The sequence below is a fragment of the Lineus longissimus genome, chromosome 7 (assembly GCF_910592395.1).
Source record: "Lineus longissimus chromosome 7, tnLinLong1.2, whole genome shotgun sequence".
Taxonomy (NCBI): Eukaryota; Metazoa; Nemertea; class Pilidiophora; order Heteronemertea; family Lineidae; genus Lineus; species Lineus longissimus.
This window is the reverse complement of record NC_088314.1, coordinates 2,035,806-2,050,789: the sequence shown is the minus strand read 5'-3', so window position 1 is coordinate 2,050,789 and position 14,984 is coordinate 2,035,806. Positions and strand designations below refer to the sequence as shown.

Genomic DNA, 14,984 nt, shown 5'->3' with positions numbered 1-14,984 from the left:
CTACATGACTCAATGAAGAACGAAAGATAACAACATTTGACAATGATACGCTTGACTATTTAGTTAACATGATGTACATCAATAGTACTAGCATTAAGTTTCATAACCACCTATAGATAATCGTTTTATGTACATGAACTCGATCCCAATTCAACCGAAGGAAGAACTCTGACACTGCCCATATGTTCTCGGCAGAAGATGACAGCACAGGGTAAAATCATATACGCCCTGACTACCTCACACCGGTACCCACCAAACAGCAACATTTAGAAATGGCAAATATAAAATACATAATCTAGATACAGAATTATCAAAGTTGACGTATTGGCTGCAAAGGTGTCATTACTTTGCCCAAAACCATGTATCATGTCTTATGACTTATGACTCCCTGACTCGCTAGTTTCTCTTGGAAATTTAGTCCAAATCCGAGTTATGTGACTATCGAATTCCACACGATCTTCCCGTATTCAATCGCGACTCGGCAGGACACTGAAATGATGTAATGAAGTGTGGTGTCTCGGACATGATGTTGTTCACCCTCGCTTCGGCGTTCTTTCCGTCAATGGTACACCAGACCTGAAAGTAGTAAACGAAGTAGCTGAAAGCTAATGAAGTTTGCGGTGGTGGCATATATGCCAATAGCTCAGAAATAGTCGGCAGTCTTGTCACATTTTCCATCTTTTGCAAGTGGCATTACCAGCACAGCTTTCAAATTGTCGCAAGCTCTGCAACCGTGGCAATTCAAGCAAATCGATTGCTTGTTCGACATTGGAAGCCTTGGCGATAAGACCAAGTCTCGGAAGGTATGGCTGGTTCTTACCTGAGCTGTATTTATGAAGAAGACTTGATCCGGAGTGTAAGGAACGCCAGGGAGGAATTGAGCCTTCGCATCACCTAACTTAGCAGCTGACTGGTATGCCTGAAGAAGTAAAATAAGAACAGCTAAGGATGCCATGAAGCCTGAACTTGCCGGAGTTTGAAACGGATCCAGCGACAACGACTTCACAAGGTTCGGGCTGTATCACAATGAATGTGCCAATCCTGTTGCGAGGCGATCAATTGCTTTCTCTGCAAGTATCTTGTAGGAATGTAGTTCACCCACATGAGAGTCGATGCACTTACCTCAAAGGCCCAGTTAACTCCCAGGATATCAAGCATCACACCCGTCAGAACTTCATCACGCTGAAACACAATAAAAAGACACTTATTTGTTTGGTCAATCTTAAAACGTGATTCTGCATGGTTTGATGACCTGACGACCTACACGAACTCGGACAACCCTCAACCCTTAAAAAAGGACTGTATATGTCATCAGAATGGCTGGATTTCCGAGGTGGTCGAAACCGATCGACGAACACCACTGATTACACTTCACAGTCTCCTCTCGTCACATCTTAAAAGCAATGCTATAGTACTATTTACCTTTGTCATTCCTGATATATTTGCATATTTCGATAAACAGTTGAATTCATCTTTTATGTTTTCTGCCATGAGTCGATCTGAAAGTTGAAGAGAGGCATTCAGATGCGGCTAACGTCAAAAGCTGGTGTATCGAGGGGGTCAATCAGCGTTATCAAGGGGCTTGTCTCGACTGAGGCCAGCTTGTGTCACAGTACAACGTGCCTTGACCGAGACCAGGTATTGGTATAGTAGAACGAGTACCCAAGAGCAGCAACACAGATTGGACTCACGCGACATGACATGAGCTGTCTGGCCAACTAATGATCGATTTCTGGTCCATGTGCAACAAGCATTGGACTTACCCGACATGGCATAAACTGCCTGACCGAACTCATAGCTGATGATGTGTCCGATGCCGCCGTAATTTAGATACCTGAAGTAAGAAAGTTTCATGTAGGCGTGGCGGAAGGTGACGCGATCGCGCGCGAACAACGGAATCAGAGGACATGTGGCTGGTTGTGACAATGCTGTTTGACAACTTTTGACTCTATCGTGTCTTCGGTTCATCAGAATGGAAAATGGGCCATTATTTTTTGGTTTTCAGGCCCTTCTAATTGCCATCGACCAGTATCTTTCGGTGTCTATCCATCAGAGTAAAATTGGATTTCACTTCACTATAGCAGTCAAGATACTTACTCGAGTCCTCTTGCCTTGTAGAGAGGCTGCCTCATTGTAACAATGGGAGCGTCTGCCGAAAAAGCAATGGATGAAGGTGAGAAAGTCATAATTTTGAAGCTGAGCAAAACATAGTTTGAAGAAGAAGTAGTGATTGCGTGTCCCTACAGCAGGGGTGACTTCAATGGAATACTGTTTATATACTACATAGCACTAGTCTAAGATAGTTGTGGTCACTCATTTACCGGAGATGTTGAGAGAGATGTCTACAATTCGAAGGACTGGTACCAAAATATTTTTTGCTGGATTACTGAAAGTTCAGCACCGCAAAGCAAATTTGCTTACCAACAATCAAACGGGTTTGATTCTTCCGGATGTTCAACAGGAATGAATGCCTGGAAAAGAAGATATGTAATTCAATACCAGAACGACATCAAGAGGAATTTCCGGAGATACGTGATGCACTGATCAGGCCAAGTTTCTATATGCGATCGGTACTTGATAGGTTTATGACGGAAATATCTTGGGGGACAATGCTGACATGGTATTTTATAAAAGGCCACGACGATATACCACAAGAGCGGTTACCTTACCGTAGATTCCTAAACTTATCCTTCGTTGGCGCTTCCAGATACAACGATTTTAAACCCTGAGTAAACTTTCTGCTTCTGAGGTAGTTGGAAAGAAAAGGTTCGCTCTGGTTTATAGAAAGCTGAAAAAGATGGCGAGACCTTATGTAGAACACAGGAAAACAACTTTGACAATCGGGAAGGGGAGTTTCCTTTTCCTGCAACATTTTGCTCGAGCAACTATCACAACCTCGAGGAAGCTATTTATGTAAGCTTTATCTTGTCCAATACCGTCCTCAGATCAGAAGGGTTGTTTCAAAGCCACAACTCCTGCCCATCTGGCTGTGACATTGTCCCCAGAGATTGGTTTTGGAAGAGCGGAGTTATAATCATACGCCATGAAATCTCTCTCCGTGCAATCGGTTTATCCATTCTGTTGTGGAGTAACTTTTCGATTCTGCACAGGGAGAAGCTCAGCATACCTTTTCATAATAACTATCTAGTTTGTTGTGATTTTTAGCCCATTTTGGTTCTGCTAACGTAGACATTATGCTTTGAATCTGGGTTTCAAACTTGTGTTGCAACGCCTCTGCAAGCCATGGCAGGGTACTCGTTCGATGGGCGACGAAGTTCTTGATGAAGTCTCGTATCTTTATGAGCTGAAGTGGAGAAAGGAAATGATGTTCTCAAAGGCGTTTAGATGTTTCGATTGTGTCTTGGGTTTCATTCCAGGGAACTGTCAGGCCTCCTTCATGTTCCAAAAGCACACTCTCTTCTGCACTGACAGTGCAAATCGCCACAAGCTGGTGATTGATTGTCGTGTAAGGCTTCGTACTGAGCATCTCAGCTACATTTTGTTTCTTTTTGAGCAACTGCGCTGTATTTAACAAAATCGTGGTGGCTGACTACCTCCTTGTTTCCCAGCGCGTTGACCTGGCCATCCACCTCCGCCGTCACCGCCAAAGCCATGTCCTCCTGTAGCGGGAACTGGATGCAGTTCCGCCACGATCGTTCTATAGGAATGTGGTAACACGTGTAGGATCCTTTTTGAAGGTCAAGACCACCTGAAAACGCAAGAACACAATTTTTGTGGAATTTTGTTCTGCTTGCGAAGTACTTTTGACAACATGGTTAAAATCAGTCCTTTTTGTCAACTTCTATGTCTAGACTTACACTTTCGTTGTTGCGTTGAACCTTTGTTGTATTTGATGAACACATCCTGGATCGTCCTGGGCATCGCAAGCATGTTGTCGTCGATGTACTTATACGCCATGTAATCGCGAACGTTCCTGCAAAAGCCAGAAGATGGGGGTTGATTGGTTCTAGAGGAAATCAACACAGAAGTTTAAATATGCAGCTGACCAAGAATTGGGCGAGGAGCGTTTTAAAATGAACGTCTTGAATACGAAGGCGTTTTAAATTGTTGGATTTTTTTAATACGCGCAGTAGTTTTTGCTAAAGCCTAACCTTAGGCCTGTTGATTATTCAATGTTACATCTACCTCGTCTTTGTAAACCCTATGGCCAGGTATTTCAGACAAAGACTTCGATTCATGCAATTCATTCATTTTTTTCAACTCCTTATCCAACTTCTAGTGAAACTGGTGTTGCAGTTATACAACTTTAAAAAAATATGTATCGGCCAATCTTGCTAGCTCAGGCACTCTTGCCTTCTATGGCTTCTTGTCTATTAGGTGTATCGGAAACAGTTGGTAAGTTCAATTCCTTCCGAATATATGCTAATTTTTTTCTCAGTGATTTCTAGCCTGGATTTCTGCCGATTCCCTTAAGGGTATGCTCTCAGGGTGTTTCATGTTCATCCACAGTAAACTTTTCTTATTGAAAAGATGAGGGACACTGATGATGAAGTCTGGGTGGCCTTGCCTCTCTGAAGGATTCGTCGTAACTGTATAACCAGCAACAAACTGACCTCTCCAAAAGCCTCGGCATGATGTCTCCGACCAGTTGTAGCTTCAGTAGTGTTCCCGGTGAGAGGAAAACCGTACTGCTCCAGTCCACGGAGTAAGTCGGCTGAAGGAATGACATCCAATCGATCTGAAAAAGAATATCACTTGGGTACAAATGGCCAAAATGCAATATAATCGAGTTGTACAAATAGTTGCCCTCCATCCCAGTATAAAGGTAGTTAACTAAAGGGGGTTATATCCATGTGCCGTAGGATAGGAGTTGTGTTCTGTATGCTTTGCGTCCTTATGGTATTTGCTTTCAAGGATGCGGCAATATTTCAACCCCAACTCCTCTATCTTATTACTGTTGCGGTGCTAAAAGCAACTATGTACAATCATGTATCCTTGGTCCAGAAGTTCGAAACATGGTAGAAACAGAAAGTTACATCAACTTTGGCGTTATATCGCTGCCAAAGTCGACGTCCATTGAACTTAACGCTAAGTTACACAAACATGTGTTGCACTCAGTACATGTTGCCGCTTTGAAGATGCCAAGCTTGTTCAACCTTGGTACAAATACATACTCCTTGCCCTGAGACACTCAACGTACAAGCTTTCTTATCTGTTTGAGAGACCAGGTATCTCTCAAGTCTTGTTACCTCTTGATTTCAATCATTGAAACAAGCAGGTGACCTATCATCGTGATTTTAACATTTCACTGAGCCGGTGCATATATAAATGGGGCATCCAGGACTAACATCCCACACCAGTCGCTGTCTGTTCGTTTTAAAATGGCCATGGCGGGAAAAAGCGGGATCTATGGGGGTCGTGATTGGTGTGAGGTGATAGGGGGCATCCTTGACTAACCAGCACTGACATTCCAGTCGCTACAATGAACAACTCGCATTTTAGTCCCAGCCACACCCGAAATCCATCCCAGTTTGCCCTAACTTACCCACGAGACTGTCTCATTCAAATACGAAAGCGGCATCGCCAGCTCTAAAGCAGATGCTAACCTCTCATAGGCTTCTATCTCCAATCTATTCACCTGTAATAACGAAAGACCTAGATATGTTAAGGTGCCTCGTGTGTATCCTGGCGAGGACACCAGAGGTTCTTTACTCCCTCCCTCTACCATCTTGGGAGAGCTACTTGGGCACGAGTAATCATGAGCACCAACTACATTTACATGGCCCATTAGGCTTCCTGGAGTACTGACAAATGTTGTTTTTTGATTAAAGCATAATATCAAGCAAATGATATGACTCCCAACGAAGCACCTAACTTGGAACGACAATACACCTCGAAGCTAAATACATCTTCTTGAAAAACTCTCCAGACCAGGATCACCAGTTTTTCTGGATGCTCTGGACTAGGCAACTTGAAGTGCAGACAGATTTTCCAAGTGTTTCGCAAAACTGGCCTTATCGTATTAATTACAGCAGAAACTGATAATAAGAACTTTATTTTTTATCAACGGTGAGACTCGTCAGAAGAAACGAGCCGCCGGGGACATCTAAGTTATTTTTGCTTCATCATCAGCTGTAGAAGGTGAAGACATCGCGTAAGGATGATTGATAGTTCGAAAATCTAGAGGGGTAGGGCCTACGCCTCGAGTTCGGGTGACTGATCTGATGGCAATGGCCAAACTGGTGATTGCTGACTGATGGCAAGAATAACGGCAAGATTAGTCGCAGGGAAAGACTAACTTCAATGGTATATTGTCACTACTTCCTCTCTGTTCACAGCCGGAACGAGTTATGAGCTTATGTTGGTGCAGGAATGAAAAATCTTCCCCGATGGTCTATCAGATACTGAGACAAAACAGCCGTGGTCGGATTAGGTGTACAACCTTAAAGTCCGTTAAACCTTTGTAACATTCATTTAATTACTGCCATATTTCACTGATGAAAGTACACGATCAAGGAGATCTTCAAACAACAGTCCATCTTTGTCAAAATATATCTCGAAATCTAAGTCGATTCCCTTCACGTTACGAGACATCCTTGTATATTGTGTTACCAGAGGTATACATGAGAATGAGCCGACAGGAAATGGAATAGAATTATATCAAATTCGATCGGATGTAGATTGATGCATTTAAATAGATGCAGGTGGATGCAGCCCAGCAAACTGACGAAAAATGTTAGGAACACAAGTCCATTTTGATCCTATCGTTTGCTGAGATACTGTTTTTCTAGACATACTTTAGGCCCGGTTGATGATGGTTGAACAAACATAAAGAGCGTTCAGAAAACAGCAGTTCAGAAAATATTCCTTGAACATGTTGTGGGGGAAAATAGGACGGTTTTTATGGAAATATGAAATTCGATCTACGCAGTCCATTTGGCAACCTGCTCCTGCCAAAGACATGATTTTGAAGCTATTGAGGTAACAGGAACATCTAATCGTGAAAAACTACTTTGGCTTGCGACATCGATGGAGCATTGAACGTACCTTGCAGAGTTCTGAGTAGACGTAAGATACACCTTGGACGAATGTCTCCACGTAGCTGTCGGGATTTAAGGCTTTGGCCAACTCTCGGAGGTAGCCACGAAACTCCTTGCCGTACTCGGAACAAGGCTTCACGTCGTATGCCGATATCTGAAAATCAAATATAACCGTTAGATCACCGTCACCAACCTCCTGCTGTGGATCTACATCTGACCGAGTAAAGTCATCATTTTCACTACTCTGGGTTCTCTCGTTCTGCGTTAACTTTTGTGATGTACCACCCAGGAATTCATTAGTTATTAGCTCCTGGAACGATCTAATGACTGATACATCACATCGGTGGTATTTCCTGATAACAGACTGCATGATTCAAATAGCGGGCCGTTGTACATACCCTATGTAAAGAAAAGCTGCAACAAAAATGCCTTTTTTAGATCGCTGAGGTTAAATAACAAAGATGACTACAGGGGGAAAAGACTCGTATCAAAGCAATGTATGACCTCAGCTTCTGGTTATGACCCAAGCGAGGTGGCTACCGGTGATAACAACAACAAATGTGAGAAGGAGAAGGAGCAAGAACGCACGCCTAGCTACAGGATGCGGCTCGAGGTGGTTACTAAAATGTGACCTTCTTCTCTAACTGTTTGTGTGTGTTAGTAGGAGGGAGTCTAGCCATGTTTTCCATGTAATCGAATCCACCAACAGAACATATTGCTGTAGAAATATGAGCCTGCTAGCACGGATGTTAGATCCAGAGAGAGACAATTTGCGATGTATCTTTCGCTAAGAGCGTATCATTATCATCATCTATGCACTTGGCATCTAGACCCAGACTTGGGCATTTTTCTTTTATTCAGTTTTGATTTCCATTGTTTATAAAAGACACAAAATTACACAGGCTGGTGTAACATATATAGTGGTCTCTTCTCCTGGTCTATAGTTCCTGTTACATTTAAGTTGTGATTGTGGATTAAGGGTTCATCATGCTTGCTCGCGGTCTCAGTGCCACCAGCATAAGATATTGCCAAGGCGCAGCACAGATTGCTGTGTTAGACTTACCACAAGATGTGCTACAGGATGACCATTCAATCCGAGGTCAGAGTGGACATCCACCTCTACAAACGGTTTGGACATCAACTCAAAGTGGGCCGCCCTCATGGAAGCTTTTAGGTCGTATTTTCGTGGGTTCCAGTCGGAGAAATCTGCAAAAGGGGAGATGATGAAATCTCTTCTTCTTACAGATGCATGTTACACTTGCCCTTAATTGTTTGCCTCCGTCTAACCTCTCTGCTGCACTTTTAAGTGGAGCTATGTCTGGTACCTCAAGAATCCTATGTTTCTTTGGCTGCAAGATATGCCCCTCAGCTAACCTTCTGCACCAGTGTGGTGAATAGTATATTTCCTCTCAAAACACACCATGTCTGGGTCCATTTTTTATTTGATTAGGTGTCGAGAATTTCAATGTTACCTTTGAACGAGAGTTTGGCTCGAGATAGGGTTTCCATTATCTCATATAACTTTTATTCAAGGGTCTTTACTCGCATGAGTAATGTATGCAAGAGGCCGAATCACCTCCCACCGAAATCATGGTACGAGGAAAAGGAACTTTTGCTGTTCCTACAATGAAGGGAAAGTCGATCTTGTTTCAGATTCTGTGGCGGCATTGAATTTGGTGAGCTTGATACCGTTCCAGAATGGCTAACCGCAATATTATACTGCCTGTGAGTGACTCCGTCGAAGATGGAGAGGACAGCGTATGGGAAGCAGGGATTTTGTATTTTGATTGTTTCGGCGAGGGAAACGCCTTTTGATTGACTTCTCAGCCCGCAGGGGCAAAGAAACTGTCTTGACTCTCTGCAAATCTGACCTGAATCTTTGAAGGAAACGTACACCTTAATGATTCATTCATCACCTTTGAGAAAAATCACTCTGAAGTTTCAGCTGAGGTAGTTTTCACTTAGGAGTCATGTTGCAGGATTTGCACTTAATACAGCTCAATAGGGGACCGAGTAAACTTCACCAGTCAACGGAAACACGATCATCATGCCTGTGTTTTATTTCAGAATCAAGTTTTTTTTCCAACTTGCATGAATCATAACTGAAGGCGTGACCATGCTGCTTTAGAAAGAAATGTCGACATCGTTAGCTCATTGAAGAGGGAAGCTTTTCAAACATCTGGCTGTATGAGACCATCTTAGTCCGCAAGAGTGGGTAGCTTGATACTACTTCAAAGACACTGACTTATGGCCCGTGAGAAAAGCTTATAAGACCTTTCACTGCTGTCGCTAATGGGGGTCGCAATTGAAAGGGAAAGGGGTGACAATATGTTATGTGTAATGGAAGGCCACGCCACAAGACACTGATAAAAGAAGCTGAAAAACCAGGTATGCCCCGGCATAGTGTAATATTCTATCTAATCATTCCGTCGATCTTCCCTTGACAGGGAACGAGGCATTTCATCTTCATCAAACAAAAAAAGAATATGAAGGTTCACTGCAGGTACCAGAGTTGTTTAAGCGGCCTTGTGATAAGTATTCTGTCTCGGAAGATGCGGTTATGATAAAACATTGCAACGGGGAGCTATAGACTTCTCAATACAAAAAAAACAAAAACATATACAGCAGGTTGACTGAATCATCGCTGTTATTTATAATAATGTTCCATCTATTCTTTTCATGGTACACCTGGTTAGAAGACCGTGAAGTCTCCCAAAAGTACGATGTATACCATAACTCTGGCAAGTGAAGGCCATGCCTCAGGTAGTAAGGAATGAACATTAACCTTGACTCGAATCCACATTGAGAGCAAATTGATATCATATTTCGATACAAACTTGTCAGATGGTCAGATGGTGTTGTGGTGATTTCATCGACATTGTAGCAACATACATACATGTATATGATTAAAATTTTTGTGGTGTATGGTATTGGTCGCTGTGAAAGTTACTGTCATAACTCTCATAACTGGTTTTCTTTATACCAACAGTTAACTGCTGTTTATACTGGTTAGAATGCTGCTGGTAAACCGAGTCAAAAGAAGATCACCGCCCAGGCCATTTTTAGATAACATTTGTCTGTGACATCCTCGCAAATGGTCTCCGATGTTTACTAGCAACATTTCTTTTCATTATGTTCTTTGACAGAACGTACTTTTTAAACGTTAGAATGGTTTCAAAGTATGGCTACTGCTGCATTTATATTCATTGTAATCATTATGTTTAAGTATTGTTTATCAACAACCATTATCAACATTCACATTCTCTCCAAACAGTTCATATCAAAATACGTATGATCCTAACTGATGGGGACTCTTGAACTATAAAGCTTCTGCTGAGACATGGCATTATAAAAAGTCAGACAGTAAAGAGAGCTAGAGAGATGCACTGTGAAGTTAAGAGGCTTGAATTGGTGTTTTTTGCTGCCCTGGCCGCTTACCACGTATGCTTACTCTTGAGGATGGAAAGAGACTAACAGAACCAACTACTTGTTATACATTGAAACATGGTGTCATGGAGAAATTCACCCCAGGATGATCTCCAGAATTTATTTGATATGATGTGTCTATCTAAAGAGTTATGAAAATGTTGGTTCAAAGTAATATGGCTTGAACATGTTTAATACTTATGATAGCAGATTTAATAGGGTGATATGAATAGTTACCTCGGTTGTAAATAGATAGTAAGCCAATTACTCCTTGTATCATTCTGCATTTCCTGGTTTCAAGGTGAATAAGGTTCGTTAAGCAAAAAGAAGGAATTTCGTTGGTAGCTGACTTATATTTTAGGTTAACGCGGACCCTCATACTACTGAATGTTAATCAGGTCGGGCTTGGGGTATACTTGTTTATAATAAGACAGTTGCAGGTATGATTGTATTATCAGTTTGGAAATGAGATACCTTACAATAACTGATAATGTTGCTTCTCCTAACTATATCATTCGAATGTTATCGTTTGGTAAGGACAGTACAGGGAAATATGCGTTCAACATTACCTTCCCAGGAAGTATGGAAATTTGCAAGCTACATACATGTCTGAAGCCCTGATATGCGTTACAGCAAATGTAATGATTTGTCATTGCGCTTTTTTATTCGACCTACCTATCTTGTCGACCTTTCTTATCCAACCTCCAAGCTTCTTCAAGCCATGCTTCAGAGATAATAGTTGGTCAACAACGCGTTCACGCCTCGAAACGCAGGACCCGTAATATTCCTTAACCTTCCTTTCTGCTGATTTTGTCGTTTTTCTTTCAACCTGTACTTCCAATACTTTCCTAATATCCTCTACATTGTCTTTTTCAATCTCTTCGAAGTACGAATCAATGGCGTCTAGATTTCGTTTCCCAGCACTTCGAGGAACTTGCCAACCACCGCATGAGAATTTGTGAAAATTCTCGCAGGGGTCTGTAGGGGCGTCCATGCCGGAGAGGATACGCCCAGCGTCACTCAGACAAGTTGGTAAGGTGCAGACCTCGTCTATGTCAAGGATGGCGTCCCCAGATTGGTCGTAGTTGTCCATATCATTGTAATCATTCACATTCTCCGCTCCGGACGCGACCGACGATTGAGTTGGGCAGAGCTCCGCGGCGGTGGGACATGAATGCGACACATTGATTTGTAATGGTTTGTCCAATGTTGTTGACAAGGTTGCTGGTGACGACGTCTCCGACGCAGAAGCTGTTGAAGACGCAGTTATTGGCATTGACGTAGATGCTGTAGACTTCTGCTCTGAAGAAGGGACTGGTGGTGGATTTGTCGGACAGGTTGGACACTTTAGCTCTGGTGGTGTTGGAACTGTCCGACAGGTTGGACAGGTTGGACAGGTTGGACAAGGAGCTGGAGCTTGAGCTGGAGTTGTCGGACAAGTTAGACATGTCAAATTCTTTGGTGTTGGAACTGGTGGACATGGTGATGGCGTTGTAGGACATGTTGGACATGTCAAGTTCGCTGGTGTTGGAACCGTCGAACAGGTTGGACATGGCGATGGGGTCGTGGGACATGTTGGGCACTTCATAATCGGACACTCGTGTATCACCAACTTGGGACACTCGGGACAACGAAGAGTCGGACATGGCGTCCGAGTTGTGGAAACTTCTCTCACTTTTGTCGGACAAACTGGACAGGTAATCGGCGGAGGGCATGTGGGTGTTCTTTTCGTCGTTCCAGTTATTTTCCATAGTATTCGTGAGGTAGTCTCGGGCCTCGGAGGCTTTTGTGTAGCGTTTGGCTCTGTCGTCGTAGGACACAACTCGTCAGAGGTTGGACACTTCGGCACTGTAAGTTTTGGACAGGGTGGGCATGTAGGACTTGCGGATGTCATTGGTAAGGTTGGACAAGTTTGCAAAGGGCAGTTCTCACTCGTATCTTTATCTGTTAATTCCTTTTGCGTGGGGCACAATTCCGCCGCCGTAGGGCAAGGCTCGCGTCGAGTTGGAACTGTTAAAATATCAGGACAAATAGGCTTCGGACAAATACACTTGCTTTTCAATTCCTTCTGTAGTATTCTTTCTCCAGATTCCTCGATAGTGTCAATGTTCTGTTGAAGGTATTCCATGCAAGCAGTCATATTGAAATCACTTATCTTGCTGCTCTTACACTCACTTAACACAGGAGCCGGCGTCGGCTCCTTTCCATTGTTATGATTTCTATCCATATATATTCCTATTCCTTCAAGAACAGTAGGATCCATTAAAAGTAGAACTAAAATAGCACAAGCAACAGTAAGACAAATGACTAAAATCGTTAATATCACAATCGCAACTTTTCCTGAGGTACTCATCCCGTGTCCTCCTCCGTGAGGCTTAACGTCTTCGCTCTCCGATGCCATGATGGCAAATCCCGGGCCTCTTATTAAGAAGCGCGCGTCCCGCGTTACTGGTGATGACCTGAGCGCTTCCCCCGCCGGGTGAACCAAACACTTACACCTTCGAGCCGAGCTCAGTGCACCTGCATGCGCAACTTGTATCAACATGAACCTTCCTGAGGAAATACACTCAGTCAGTTTGTTTTAACAATCCAGCGTGTCTTAATAAATCTGTAATAAAAATAACTTTTGACTAGAGCAGCCTAAATTTGCATTAAGCTCGAGCTTCCGGAAGATATGAGTATTAGCAAGATTCTTAGTATAAGAATAAATAAAACAAGTCTTATTTATAATTGGTACTCTGTGGACCTGTGTCTTCCATTTGATATGTTTCTGACCTAGTCTGACGACTAAGCACCGCTGATTTAGAGCTAAAACTGCTCAGGATGGAGCACGGAATATCCAACGCTACATGGCTTTGCAAATATCGAAATCTCCCTAATTTCGTTAAGTAAAGCTTGAAGAGAGACTTCTCAGAGTGTTACTTAGGAGGCGATATCCACACCGTGTCGGATTTTTGTTCCCATGAGGAATGATTGTCAGATATTTCTGAGCTTCATGAGGCGAATCTGCATCATTCTTTAACAGCAATTTTTACTTTGCCATAATGAAAGGTAGCTGTTCCGGCATGGCCAGGAGAACCATCAACAGTTTTACACCAACAATCACCACTCGGAAGATACTGAAGTAAAGTTATCCAGTGTGAAAAGAGAGAAGCTTAACAAGAAGTACCTTTAGAAACAATAACGTTGACTTATTCGTGTTTGTCTAATCGTTTATTCTTTATTTATTCAAAGTGATATCAACCACCTTCAAGGTAGAATACTGACAAAGTAATCTTGATTAATTACACAAAGAAACGTTCAGAGATTCAAATTCCAACGGTAGACACCTTTTTAAACAACTGTGCCAAGTCTATTGTGAAACTAAACTAACTATCATGAGATTGGTACAAGAAAAAAAGCAGTGTTAACGAGGAATTCACAAGGAATATTTCAATGGCCTTGGTTCGAATTCCAATCTAAGCCACCTTGAGAACAATCAGACACGTTACTCATTTGTCAAAAGTGTATTTTATCGCTTCAATGGGGGGAATAGGTTTATCATTTCTTGACGGGCATGCGAGAGGTAGTCGTTATTATTCATTTGAGGCTTTATGGTAGCTATTTTATCTAACTAGGCATAACTTCAATGGCTCAAATGTTCACTTTGATATCAGATTCGGAGAGAGATACTTTGGTATGTCATTCTGCAGACGAGGTTTATTGTCAAAGTTTGTTCGTCGTAACTTTGCTGCTTTGAGAAAAAAAGAAAAAGAAAATTTTTGTCCATAACCGGATTCGAACTCGCGACCTTTGAATCGAACATCGTATTCTGCCATTTTTGACGAGCGCTCTACCAACTGCTCTAAAGTTTCTAAGACTTCTGACGTCATGTATTTGTCGAAGTCTGATTGGCTGAAAGTCCCTGTACAAATGTACACTATAGTGCCCCAAAGGTTCAGGGGAAAAAAATTCGCGGCCGGCGCCATCTTGTGTCAGGTTAGGTTTGGATTAACCAATCACCATTGGCTATTGGGACAACATCAGTGCCGAAATCAGAATATCTTGCTATTCAGCCACTTCATCATGCAATCTGACAAATATTATACCACACCAGGTGAAATTCCCCAAAAACGCTTGCGCGCACGAGCCAGATTCTAGTGGTGATCGTTGGCCAGTTATAACGCCAGTGAGTCAACTGCAGAAATAAAGTACTACGGTATATGAAGCCCAGCCAATATCAAAACTATTTACTTCCGGTCGCACCGTCATCTCTGGAACTATTTTGTATATCATTCCGACCACTTTGTATACTTCCATCGGTATTAGCGAGATTAAACTATGCCGGGGGTAGAACAGGGAAATAACTGGTCTGTAGTGAAATGCTGATGATTCAGATCGATGAAAACTACCGTTCATTGGTATTTGCATCATAACTTAATAACAGAACTTCGAAAAAAGGGCCCTTTGACCGCTGTTATTATCGTTACCGTACAGTGTACCTCGAGTACGCAGACATCGCCATATCTCGTCCCTGACTTATCTAACTGCAGATGTCATGGTCATCGTGGGACCGGA

General features: G+C 42.6%; 1 protein-coding gene across 1 annotated transcript; it reads right to left on the bottom strand.

The window, feature by feature from the left end:
• Positions 1-35: 35 nt before the first annotated feature.
• On the bottom strand, positions 36-12,861 carry LOC135491027 (neprilysin-like). The gene is made up of 16 exons (XM_064776651.1): positions 11,103-12,861; positions 8,065-8,207; positions 7,009-7,155; positions 5,507-5,599; positions 4,575-4,699; positions 3,819-3,934; positions 3,555-3,709; positions 3,128-3,304; positions 2,670-2,788; positions 2,422-2,471; positions 2,098-2,149; positions 1,764-1,834; positions 1,423-1,499; positions 1,123-1,182; positions 821-919; positions 36-576 (listed from the first exon to the last, which is right to left on the bottom strand). The coding sequence occupies exons 1-16, from the start codon at positions 12,826-12,828 to the stop codon at positions 439-441; spliced, it is 3,348 nt and encodes a 1,115-aa protein (XP_064632721.1). The 5' UTR covers positions 12,829-12,861; the 3' UTR covers positions 36-438.
• Positions 12,862-14,984: the final 2,123 nt, after the last annotated feature.

Excerpts from the sequence above, each read along its gene's own strand:
- LOC135491027 (XM_064776651.1), bottom strand. The coding sequence starts at position 12,828 with ATGGCATCGGAGAGCGAAGACGTTAAGCCTCACGGAGGAGGACACGGG. Across the intron at positions 2,789-3,127 it reads TAGATAGTTATTATGAAAAG|CTTTCTATAAACCAGAGCGA; the intron begins GTATGCTGAGCT and ends CATCTTTTTCAG. Across the intron at positions 2,472-2,669 it reads GATAAGTTTAGGAATCTACG|GCATTCATTCCTGTTGAACA; the intron begins GTAAGGTAACCG and ends CTTCTTTTCCAG.